This window comes from Homarus americanus, unplaced genomic scaffold (assembly GCF_018991925.1).
Source record: "Homarus americanus isolate GMGI-L3 unplaced genomic scaffold, GMGI_Hamer_2.0 scaffold17820, whole genome shotgun sequence".
Lineage (NCBI taxonomy): Eukaryota > Metazoa > Arthropoda > Malacostraca > Decapoda > Nephropidae > Homarus > Homarus americanus.
In genome coordinates, this window is record NW_024741913.1 from 143,255 (window position 1) to 155,532 (window position 12,278).

The window sequence follows — 12,278 nt, forward strand, 5'->3', positions numbered from 1 at the left end:
CTAAAACAACTATTTGCGTATACTGTGTGGGAACAATATGAGACAATGGATGATAAATTTTGGTATGAGAGGGCTGTCGCTAGTCACACGTAGAATTTCGGAACACATCGATCCCCACCTGCAGAGATAGTTGTTTAGCTACTGTACATCCTGAAAAAAATTGCAAGAGCATCTGTCTATCTGAATTCTTCATGTCAAACACATTTTCAATCTAGTTGCTACTGTCAATTGCACCTCGAGTAATTTCTTTTCACTAGACAATTTACCTGCACTTAGGTTGAGAATACATTTTACTTTTTAAGGTTTGAAGTTATGTGGCACTACCAATATAAAGGTTGGACAAACTGTATTGGTGACATGAAAACATTCCCCTCCATACTGGAATAAGGAAACAAAAGTGTACATATGATTTATTAAACTTTAATCTGTGTGCAGTTAGGAACTAAGATTAATACATACAAAATATTTTATCCATCCTCAATTAATGCATAGAAAGGAAGTTTTATCCATCAGTCATTGGGCAACTTCCTCTTCTTGGTCTCTGGCATCTCTGTTGTGTGTGTGTTCACTGTTTCTGCATCCACAGATGGCAAGTCCCTTATACCAGCCAATGTTACCTGTTAAATAAATGCTATATTATAAACAGTGTGACCAATAACTGGTCAAAAGTGGCATCAGTGCAAGCTGGTTGGAAAATACAGCTAGTGAGGACTAGAATTCACAGAGCTGGCTCACACTGCTTAAAATTAGTTTTTTCAGTGCATCACACTACACAATATGCAGTTTCCTTATTGAACATTTGCATAGCATTCTCTGTACATCTTTGATTACAATGTACAGGTATTTCAAAATGGTAATTCATATAATACACTTATACACACACACACACAAACTCTGAGTCAGGCTCGAATGAAAGAGAGCTCAGTAGCCTCTTCGGGGGGAAGAAGAAAAGTCGTCTACATGACATACTGGTTACTTGCGATTCAAGCAGTAATTGACAAGGTCTTGTATGTGTGGTAGTGTTGTCAAACCATAAGGCTAGAGTTGCTTGAAACACTTCATAAAAATCAAATACTTGTAATGCCATTGAAGTACTGGTAACATTTCATCATGTGGTTTCATCATATCTGTGATCAGTCCAGATGATGATGAAGTTCCACAGCATATGATTGACACACCTCTGATTCAAATCTTAACAGTGCATTTTCGGAACCCACATCAGGCTGGTGATATGTGGTTCCAAACACCATGTAATGTATTCGTCTCACATTAACCATTGCTTTTAAAACTTTACAGATGCACGAGGTCAGGGTAATTGGTCTAAAGTTTAGTGAATGAGAATTGTCCTTCCCGGGCTTAGAGAATGGCAGAACCACAGCAAATTTCCATGTTAGAGGCATCCTCTCCTCCTGCCATACAATGGAAAACAGTTCAAGCAGAAACTCCTTGGATGGCACCCCGATATGCCTGAGCATAGCATAAGGGATGTCATCAGACTAAATGTTGAATTATGAGCCTCTTCTCTCCGGGATGAGAAGTCAAGGCCTTGCCGCACTAATGCCTCTTGTTGCTGGAGCATGAAGATGATTGGCACAGACACAAATGCCTCAGCAAACACATTGGTACCTCTAGTGATTGATGCCACACCACCAGCAATCCTTCTCACTCTTCCACAGTTTTGACATGGGAGTGCAAGTGTTAACTATGTTCACAATCTCAGCCCAAGACATACACCGTGCCTCCTTTAATATTTTACGAGCATGAGCCCTTTCCCGCTTGAATTCCAGAAGATAATATTGACAAGGATACCGCCTGTTTCAACATCAGGCCCCCTTTTTGGCCACTATGGCAACTGCACTCTTTAGAAAATCATGGGACTAGCTGCCTATTAACCCTTTCGCTGCATTTCCCACACTTGCCATTTTATTCTGGCTGCCGCCAGACGATTTTATTCAGATTAGGGAAACCTACCATAGCCAAAGGGTTAAATAACCCAGAAGTATTATGGATGGTTTGTTCACCAACACTAAGCAGTGTCAAGGTAAAGTATTCCATTGCTTTGGAGTTTGAAGCAGTCCCGGTTAGCCCTGTCCAGACACCAGCTAGGAAGATGGTTAGGGCCAATCACATAAGGTGTGGGAAGTACTCACTCCCACATAGATCATCCCAGATTTCCTACAAAAAATCCATGCCTGCTGCTGCAGAGCAAAAGGAGAGTCTAGGACTGAGTGGGTTCTTGTATGCACATGGAAATGGGTTGGGGCACCGATGTTCATGATAATGGAGATCCAGATCCTGTACCAAAGACTCCAACATGGCTCACTGTTGATTGGTCACATTGTCTCCCAACAATCTATTCCTCCCATCCAGATCCACCAAAATTAAGAATGGACACTGTTGTACTAGACTCTAGAGGGAAGGTAGAGTGAGCTGACAGTGTATCGTGGCACTAAAACATAAGACATCAATTGATGCATATAAGGGTAAGGGTTAAGCAACAAATAAGTGAAGGGGTGCCTATTTCTGAGTCCCTTTTGTATGAAAAGTTAAGAAACTAACTGAAATTTAAATATAAAAGCATAATACAGCATGAGCCACAGAGAAAGTCCTTGATAAGTTATTTTAGTTATTACCCTGGTACAGAGTAAAACATACATTTTGTATCATGTCAAGAGTGTCTAAGAGGTCTATTACTAGATGTATAGTACTGCACACCCTTTAAAATAGTGGCACATATTTCTCACTACTATGTCGTGGATTCAAGTTCTGGCCTGCGACACATGTGGGAAGAGTGTTATCCAGTGTGATCCTACCAAACATCACAAATTTTCAATAGGTACTGTGGTTTCCTCCTGTATCTACAGTACTAAAACTAGAGAAAAATTTTCATAAAATGATACTGAACAGACCACCTTCCCAAAAAGCTAGTACACTGATAATTGGTTAAATGATACGTGGAAAAAAAATAAATAAAATATATATATATATATATATATATATATATATATATATATATATATACAGTGGTCCCTCGGTTAACGAGCACAATTCGCTCTAGAAGGTTGCTCGTTAACCGAAAAATTTGTAAACCGAAACCATTGTTTCAATGGGTTTTTGGGTAATTGGTTCCAGCTCACCGAAAATTACAAACTAAAAATAAATGCAGAAAAGTTCACTTACTTTGAGGTGTGCATGTGGAAGGCTCCTGGATGATGATGATGATGGGAATTAGAATGGGGGTGGAGGAGAAGGGAGAAGAGAAGGCATTGGGGTGGAAGAGAAGTCACCCCATGGTGCCATTTCACCCATGAAATTTTAGTTCACTTGGTGTAATTAAAGATTATTTTCTTTAAATCAACACTGCACTGCATTATATATTGTCAATATGTAAAATAAACTTCAGAATGACCAATAATTGTACTGCAAAAATGTAAAAATAGTTTATGTTCAAGAGAGTCTCAAGCAAGAAGCTTCCGCCACTGAGCAAGGACACACACTGACGCCATTTTGGGTGAGTCAAGTGGCTGTTTGGCGTGCTAAAAACTAGTTTCCCTGTATTTAAATTATGTTAAATAAATGTTAAAATGACTAAAAATTTTAATATCTTTTAAAATTATTGAATAGTACAAACTTCTTGATATTTACTAAAATTGTAAGGAATTTAAGCCCTAGAACCGATTACTGTATTGGCGGATTAATATTACAGCTGGTGGGCAGCCAAATGCAGGCAAAAACATGTTGGGAAAAATTCATAAGGAATTCATTAATAGAGGGAACGCTCGTTAACCAAAGTTAATAATCTTATGGAAGGTAATTCGTTAACTGAGGTGCTCGTTAACCGAGGGATCACTGTACCTGATAGTTTACAGAAGAATTTCTTCGATGTGGTGCCTTAGTAAGTGTAGCGACTCTTGTCTCTCCAGACCAGTGAAGAGCAAGTCTCAGTGTTGGGCAATGACCCCACGTTTCTCCTAATGCTGCCACCAGTTCTGAAGACCCTTCACACTCTATTTTGGTAGTCATCTGGTTGGTAACTATCACCTATGAATAAATAAAATTATGAAATCAGTAAAATACAAATCTCCCCTTGGCAAACCAATTTTACAGTCCCAATAAGGAAATAATTCTTCACACAGAGCGTGGTAAACCTGGGCTTCAAAATAGCCCTTGACAAGAATATCAAGAACAAAGAGAGGATCCAACACAGGTCACTGGCCTTCTTCCCTCAGCATAGTTACCTTTAGTATGGATAGCCATTGGGTAAATAAGGTAAATATTGCCTCCAGCACCATGATAAACAGGAGGCTCAAGACAGATCCCTGATGGACCCCTACTTTCACCTCACATTCCATACTTTCTTCACCATTTACCCTTGGATGATTCTGAGTCTTCATATAATGTCAACCAATTGAACAAGGCACTTCTCAACCCCTAGTTTTCTCAATGCCCACTTTACTATTGTTGTTAAGTCATCATCTTGTTAACCGCATGTTCCTTCTTCATGAATTATATCTATGATTAATTCTATCTCTGCTAGCCCATGCTTACTATTCTCCTATACATAATAAATAGTGTGGACATGTTTGGGGACTGTGTTTTCAGTGTACTTGTCGCAGGTGAATATGCCATTATTGCAAGAATAAATTTTGTTGTTGTACATCTCACTTTTTGTCACCCAATGGGAGATATCTGCCATTACAGGCAAGATTTGGAATAATATACTAATCACTTCAAAGAAGAATCAATGTCAGTATCAAAGAGGAAAGTATGCTACTGAAGTGAATGAAAATAAATCTTAACTTACTGCCAAGTTAAATTTTGTGGCCAGCTGGATGAGTTCTTGAGTCATGTGGCACAACAATCCTGCCCGAGCCTTCACGTTAGGAAAATCATGACGAAAATGGAAGGCAATAGAATCAATAACAATAAGGTGCATTTTGGGGTTGGACTTGAGAAGAGATGGCAAGTGCTTTATTACAGCTACAATCTCAATGTAATTGAGACACCTGAAAAAATAAAATTATCTATTTTGATTATCATTACCAAAACATGTTTGAATAGCTGACATAAGTTATCTATCTACTGCACAGGTATATCATGATCAAGTAGTTGTAAGGTGTATTAGATAACCTATGGGTCATGATAATTGCTGTAAAATCCTGGATTTACGTAGTACAGTGTACAAGTTAACAGAAATGCTAGTTTTATGGTATGAGAGTGAATGGTTAGTAAAATTTTAACTTAGCACTCTACGCAGACAGTCCTGGGTTATGAAATTCTGACTTCATGGATACTCTCTCAAAAGTCCCATTTAAAATGATTGCCAAGTAATTCTCGGGCCATGCCCCACCTGTGAGCTCTATGTTAAGTTATAGTTACTTTTTAACACATAATTTTGAGTATATATATGTATATATATGCTGATATATGCATATATATATATATATATATATATATATATATATATATATATATATATATATATATATATATATATATATATATATATATATATATATATATATATATATATATATATATATATATATAATTTTCTTAGTTTTTTTTTAATTAGTTACATGCACACTGAATCTTAAACAGGTCTCGTTTAACGATGGGGTTACTTTCCCCTAAAACCCATCGTTAAGTGAAATGATTGCTAAACGAGGGTACTGAGAGCATTGTGAGGTTTTACTTAAAGGTAGGTCGAGGAGGTTCAGGCATGTGGGATCATGGTAATGGATGTGGGGATCCCACTCAAGCGGGAGCACTTCAATAGAGGGTCATGATCCATTATGGAAGAGGCCTAATGACCTAAATGTTTACACTGAATGATCCAACCCGATAACAAGTGGCTAACATAATCCCTGAATAATTTCTCAATTTTTTTAAACAGAAAAAAAAGTACTATACATACTTTCACATACAATATTAAGAGTAGGTATGTTAACTTTCAGAACAAAAATTTCAGTGCATCTCCAAAAATCATTAATCCTATATTACAGTATATATCTCACTTCACAACAGAGAATTTCCTTCTAATTCAAGCCTGACTCCTTGTTGGCCATGACATTAAAAATGTCAAAAGATAGACTACATTACTCACTGTGAAACTGGATGATATCTTGAAACAAAATGAGGTGATGTCGGTTCCAACAACTGACTCGCCAGTTGAATGAAAATTTAAACATATCCTAATTAATGTAATGCTTGCAACAGTTGCACATTACACAAGTTGCTTTATGAAATATATCTTGGCATAAATAATAAACTTGTTGATAATTTACCTGAAATAATGTATTCCCTTCAGTATAGAGATGTCGGTAAAATCTGATGTGTCAACATTTTTACCACCTATGGTTTGTGCATGTTGAATTGCATCGGTAGCCATATCTGAAAGAGAAGGACATTTTTAGCTTACTAGTTTAGCATACAACTTACAGATTTACAGGCATTAGAAGGGATGGGTGTTCATAAGTTCAACCCACAGCTGTTAAACATAGACATGGCATAATCTCTGAGCCCACAACACTGGTTACGGCCATTAAGAGAGCCACTTGGTAGAGGATGTTAACCAAAAATGTTGTTACCAATGATATTATTAACCATCTGTATACTGAAATGGTAATTATTATGGTTAACATATAATTTGAAAGCCACACCTTTCAACCTGCCAGCGGTGAAACTGCCTTCAGTGTCTATAAACAAGGCCTCTCCCCCAACTCCACCAACACTGCTGGGAAGCTGCACCGACACACAAGCTTGTAAACTGCCCAGAATAAAGAAAGTTGTTTTGTCTTATTAAAAAAACAAAACAAAAAACACAGTACTGTATTACTATCCAATAAAACAAAGATAATTTGCAGAAATAATATTGAATTTACAAATAATCATTGTTTATGGCAAGGGTTCTGTTCCTGAAAACCATTGCAATGTGTAAAATTTCAACATGCCAAACTATTTTACCTTAAGAAACAATGTACGGAACAGCATTTAGGCCAGGACTTTTTAGGGGTATTTGGACTGATTTTTCATACATATAAAAAACACGAATTGCATACAAATACAGAACAGTACATTTGACATACACTACAAAATATAACTAAGAAAAATTGTAAGTTCTCCCTCCCACAGCCGTTCATCAGCTGATTACCTGTGCCACCTCTATCTGCAGCCATTTTGCAACATTTATGACAGTAAAGTAACAAGTATGTCATGAATGTACGACAATTTGGTGTTGCTGAGAAAGAGGAAGAAAAAAGAAGAGGAAGTAAACTATACCTGCTCTTCTTCCCCTTGAGAGGGAAATATAAACTTGGCAAAATTTTCTAGACTTCTTTATGTCTGTATCTTTTATGTTAAACATTTTATTATTCACATGCAGCGCAGGATTTCCTTATATCACGATAAAATTAGAGAACATACCACATTTGAGTTTTTCCAATGCCTGGAGTGCCATATATTTCAGTAATAGCACGCAATGGAATACCACCACCCAGTAGACTGTCCAGAGCCTCACAGAAGGTTGCAATATATGGCACCTCACACTGTTCCTGAAAAGTATATTGTATGATTTTGAACAGTCAGACTGTAGCATCAATCTTGTGTCTCCTACATGATAAGTACTGAGTGTTACCAACAAGAGGAGATTTTGCACACTTTGCAGCTACCTGTATGTATTGTGTATTTAATCCAAAATCTACATGCTTGAGGAAGGCAGCTAGTCTTCATTTACCACTAGGGTTTGCAACACTGCCTTTCCAGCTAAGAGGGGAATCTGAAACATGATTTACAGCTGAATGCTCTTCCTATCACCTGCCCACATTTACAGAGTGTCTTCTTAACTGGCAAAGTAGTGGAAACAGTGATTAGGGAGGAACAATAAATACATGGGAGGAGAGCAATTGGTGAGCTGGGAAGTGTCATCCTACTTTGACACATGAGCATGGAATGAAGCAATGCTCTAAAGTGCTGGCAACAAAACTGAGTAACCTCAGGGTTCATAGGGCATTATAAGAACAGAAAGTTTGAGATACAGTATAAGACAAAGAAATGCTTCACAAAAATCCCCATTAACTTTACTTTAAGCATTTGGAGTATGGTTACAGGCTGTTCTATACTGGAAGCTGCGGATAACCTCACTACCTCAGCACTCTCCTTCAAAGTCAGTCCTGTGGCTGAAAGAATAAAGCTTTAAAAATTACTCCATGAAAATGCATTACATCCCTACAGAAAAACAAAACAAAAAAACAGTACACTCTTCAAACTTTGACAAGGACAACTTTGGTACTGCATAATCAATCAATCCCAAATTTGTGTGGAAACAACTTTCATAAACAAATAAAAATATAAATAAACACACAGAACAAATTTATAATTAAATTACCAGAAGAACAGTAACTAATTTTAGCAACAATGGTCTTTTAATAAAGGTTAAACACCAAAATTCTTTAGCCTTACCTGATCAAGTTAAAACGCCTACAACAATTTACTATCGTCATAGTGAAGATATTTATCATTTATGTGACTCTCTTATCATTTATGTGACTTCAGGATTCATAGGTTTCTCAAACACCAAAATTCTTCAAAGAAGTTGTTAATCAAGTTGAGATATCCCTTGAATTTACTTATCAATTCAATGTTCTCCCATCATTTCAAAATGTTCAATCATTTAACTCTTCAAGTTTTTACAGGGGAAGCAATTTAAAAAATGCATTGGTAGCTAAAATTAAAGTTTCTTCAAAAACTCAAGCAAATAAAGTGAGTACAGTCATTTCCCATGCAAAATCAAAATAATGATGCTAACACTCACTGTCACACAGAAACATGAAATCTATACTGTAGGTACACATCATTCATGGGCAACCCGCGACCTGTGGGCCACACGCAGCCTGGACCAAGTGTTAGTGCGGCCCGTCAAGTGATTGAGAAATTCTATTTGATGTGGCCCGCAGTTCAAGTAGATGCAGCCAGTTTGTGGTGAGTAAAGCAATATTTATTTAAAAAATAATCTTCACACACAATTCGTTACTGTTACATCACCTAAGAGTAAGTAACTACGAAAATGTAAAAGTGAAATAAGTACACAGTATATAGTCAACAATATAGACATTTTAACTTGCGTGAGTTTACGGGCCAAGTTCAGCGCAGTCTGTTTGATAGATTAGCTGCTATATGGCAGTGGGTCACTTGGGAATTAACAAAGGTTGGGTAAGTCCAAGTGGGATCACGGGCAGTGGTCACACAGGGTTCAACTAATTAAGTACAGTACTTCCAGAATAACACAAAAACCTAAATCACACATCAGAAACCAATAGTTGAATGAAATTCAACATGCAGATGAATATGCACAAAAGTGGAATTTGGGGGATGGCCCCAGTGGTTGGCCACCTGCCCCTAAAGGTGGATCCCCTCATTAAAACAGAACTATTTTTCTGTTTTAATCTACAAGTGAGTATTGTACAGTAGAATTGCATTCACAAATACAGAAAGGTAGAGTATATATACCTGAACTAAGTTCCATGGGTGTCAGGCCTTGAACATCTTCATCATGCACAAAGTCTGCATCAAGTAACTTGAAGATGATTGTAGCTGGTAGACCAAGGACACTTAACAGACGGTCAGACTTCTTCTGTGATTTGATTGAAATTTATGAATATCAGTACTGTACAACATTGTAAAATGTACAAAAAAAATTATTACCAGTATATTACTCTTTTCTCAACCCAATCAAGGATACTAATGAAAATTATTAAGATTATGATCAGGTCTAAACAAGGTCTGGCTTAGTAATGACAGTGGTGGCCATGGTGTGACAGTAGCAGTATATCAAAGTAAAGTATTTGAGTTAAAACACAGTAAAGTCCAGCTTGAAGAGCAATACCCATTTCTGATAAAGTGTTCATTAATTGACTTCCCGCTCAACTGGACCCAGTTTCCTGCAGAATTCCGCATTAAAAGTCAAGGTGAGATCCAGCCCAAAATTATCAATCCCAAACCAAAAATATACTCTAACAACATTACCTTCTTCATGCATGGAGTGGCACTGCTTGTAGGGCTATCCGTTTTATTTGGACTCGTCATCGTTGGGGTTGGCTGTAAAAAATAACGAGAAATGAGCAAACAACGATGATGTATATTCCAGAGAAGTGGACCCAATTTCCTGCAGAATTCTGCGTTAAAAGTCAAGGTGAGATCCAGCCCAAAATTATCAATCCCAAACCTAAAATGTACTCTAACAAGATTACCTTCTTCATGCATGGAGTGGCACTGCTTGTAGGGCTAGCCGTTTTATTTGGATTCGTCATCGTTGGGGTTGGCTGTAAAAAATAACGAGAAATGAGCAAACAACGATGATGCATATTCCAGAGAAGTGGATCCAATTTCCTGCCGAATTCCACGTTAAAAGTCAAGGTGAGATCCAGCCCAAAATTATCAATCCCAAACCAAAAATATACTCTAACAACATTACCTTCTTCATGCATGGAGTGGCACTGCTTGTAGGGCTATCCGTTTTATTTGGACTCGTCATCGTTGGGGTTGGCTGTAAAAAATAACGAGAAATGAGCAAACAACGATGATGTATATTCCAGAGAACACAATAATAGCTTACACTGTCTAGTTCAATGGTTGACCAGACTGGTTATGTGCATGCCGTATCATGTTTATTATTTTTTGTCATCCAAAGAGCATCTGTGGAAAAAATTAACAAAATAAAACAAGTCATTCTGGTCATAGCTGTCTGGTCCACCTTTACCATCAATTTCTGGGGTAATACTAATTTAATTTAGGTTGATTTTTACTAAAAAGAACACCAAACAAACCTTTTTTCTAACTTGTAAAATAGTTAAGAATTGCTTTCGAGTTTATGGGTCCCCCCCCCCTCATCTGAAAACCGAAAACAAAACCACCACCAGACACGAAACACCCAAAACACGAATAAGGTTAGGTTAGGTTAGGTTAGGTTAGGTTAGGTTAGGTTAGGTTAGGTTAGGTAAGGTTAGGTTAGGTTAGGTTAGGTTAGGTAAGGTTTTCTAAGGTTTGTCTGGTGTTCTTTTTAATATTTTACCCCCACAATTTCCCTTTACTACTTCAAAGCCTTACCCATTTAAAACAACCATGACTGTTAGTAATTGGAAGTGGGGGTCATTTCTCCATAACGGTTCATTTGCGACATAAATGGAGGCCAGATACTGTACCTTTGAAACAACACAAAATACACCAGGAAACCCTAGTTTTGTAAAGTGGTTTCCGTGGTATAACTAAAACAAATCATTACCTTATTACTTACCATCACCCAAAGAACATCTGTGGAATAAATGAACGTACTCGAACAATTCCTGGTGTTAGCCGTCTGCTTCACTATTACCAAATTAATTAATCTATTGTCTCTTAAAGGGCAGTGGATATTTTGCCCTGACTAGTTAAGTTCCTACTAAAGCTATTTTACCGTGAGTGTGCTCTGATTAGCTAATCAAATCAAAACGACATTATACAGAACCTATTAAAACCTCACCTCATCTACCTAACCTCACCTAACTTCCTATCCTGTGCAATATCGTTTTTTTCCTACTATCATACAAACATCTCAAGAAAAAATTAACACAGTGGATATTTTGCTGTTTTGTTTGCCAGTAATGGATAATTAGCCAATCAGAGAGCACTCACGGTAAAATAGCATGAGTAGAAACTTACCTGGTCGCTGCAAAATATTCACTTCGTTTATTTCAATGACATAAAGCCACTCACCATTTATTTCCAGTATTAGTGAAGAGACAACGTTACAATGGGACCCACTCCAAGAGAGACTCCCCCCAGTACTACACGTGAAAACCTTTACGCCACCCCTGCCAGTCTTCTGTTTAGCGAGTGTCCTCTGTTAACTGAGTGACGTCTTCTGTTAGATGAGTGACGTCTTCTGTTAGATGAGTGTCGTCTTCTGTTAATCGAGTGTCACTTGTAAAAATATTATTCGTGTCCCACCACTGACCGACGGACGACTGTACTGTGGTCCTGAGCCGCAGGTGGATAAACAAACACTCTGTCATAATGTGGAGGATACGAGCTCACTTTCCCTTTACAGGTATGTATAATGTTTTCCCTGTAATCCTATAATGGTTTCTTAAGACAGATATTTTTTACTCAGAGCCAATAATTAAGTAATCAATACCGGTATTTATAATTACTCTGAGCTCGTTAATAACTGCGAGTCATTATATTAAGCTTACTTTCCTTTTTCGTTTGGTTGATCAAGGTTCTAAAATAAAAAAAATCATCGA

At 37.4% G+C, this 12,278-nt stretch overlaps 1 protein-coding gene across 3 annotated transcripts; it reads right to left on the bottom strand.

The window, feature by feature from the left end:
* Window positions 1-400: 400 nt before the first annotated feature.
* Window positions 401-12,031, bottom strand: LOC121876402 (DNA repair protein RAD51 homolog 3-like). 3 transcript variants are annotated; one of them, XM_042381480.1, is made up of 12 exons: window positions 11,749-12,031; window positions 10,472-10,543; window positions 10,248-10,319; window positions 10,024-10,095; window positions 9,508-9,631; window positions 8,083-8,177; window positions 7,426-7,553; window positions 6,663-6,769; window positions 6,288-6,393; window positions 4,805-5,006; window positions 3,856-4,041; window positions 401-617 (listed from the first exon to the last, which is right to left on the bottom strand). In XM_042381480.1, the coding sequence occupies exons 1-12, from the start codon at window positions 11,749-11,751 to the stop codon at window positions 510-512; spliced, it is 1,275 nt and encodes a 424-aa protein (XP_042237414.1). In that variant the 5' UTR covers window positions 11,752-12,031; the 3' UTR covers window positions 401-509. The 3 variants fall into 3 exon arrangements, with proteins under 3 accessions (XP_042237414.1, XP_042237415.1, XP_042237416.1); XM_042381481.1 differs by lacking the exon at window positions 11,749-12,031 and having other exon boundaries at window positions 10,472-10,885; XM_042381482.1 differs by lacking the exons at window positions 10,024-10,095; window positions 10,248-10,319.
* Between the last annotated feature and the right edge of the window lie 247 nt (window positions 12,032-12,278).

Excerpts from the sequence above, each read along its gene's own strand:
- LOC121876402 (XM_042381480.1), bottom strand. Across the intron at positions 10,320-10,471 it reads CCACTCCATGCATGAAGAAG|CCAACCCCAACGATGACGAA; the intron begins GTAATGTTGTTA and ends TATTTTTTACAG. Across the intron at positions 6,394-6,662 it reads CACCGCTGGCAGGTTGAAAG|ATATGGCTACCGATGCAATT; the intron begins GTGTGGCTTTCA and ends CTTCTCTTTCAG.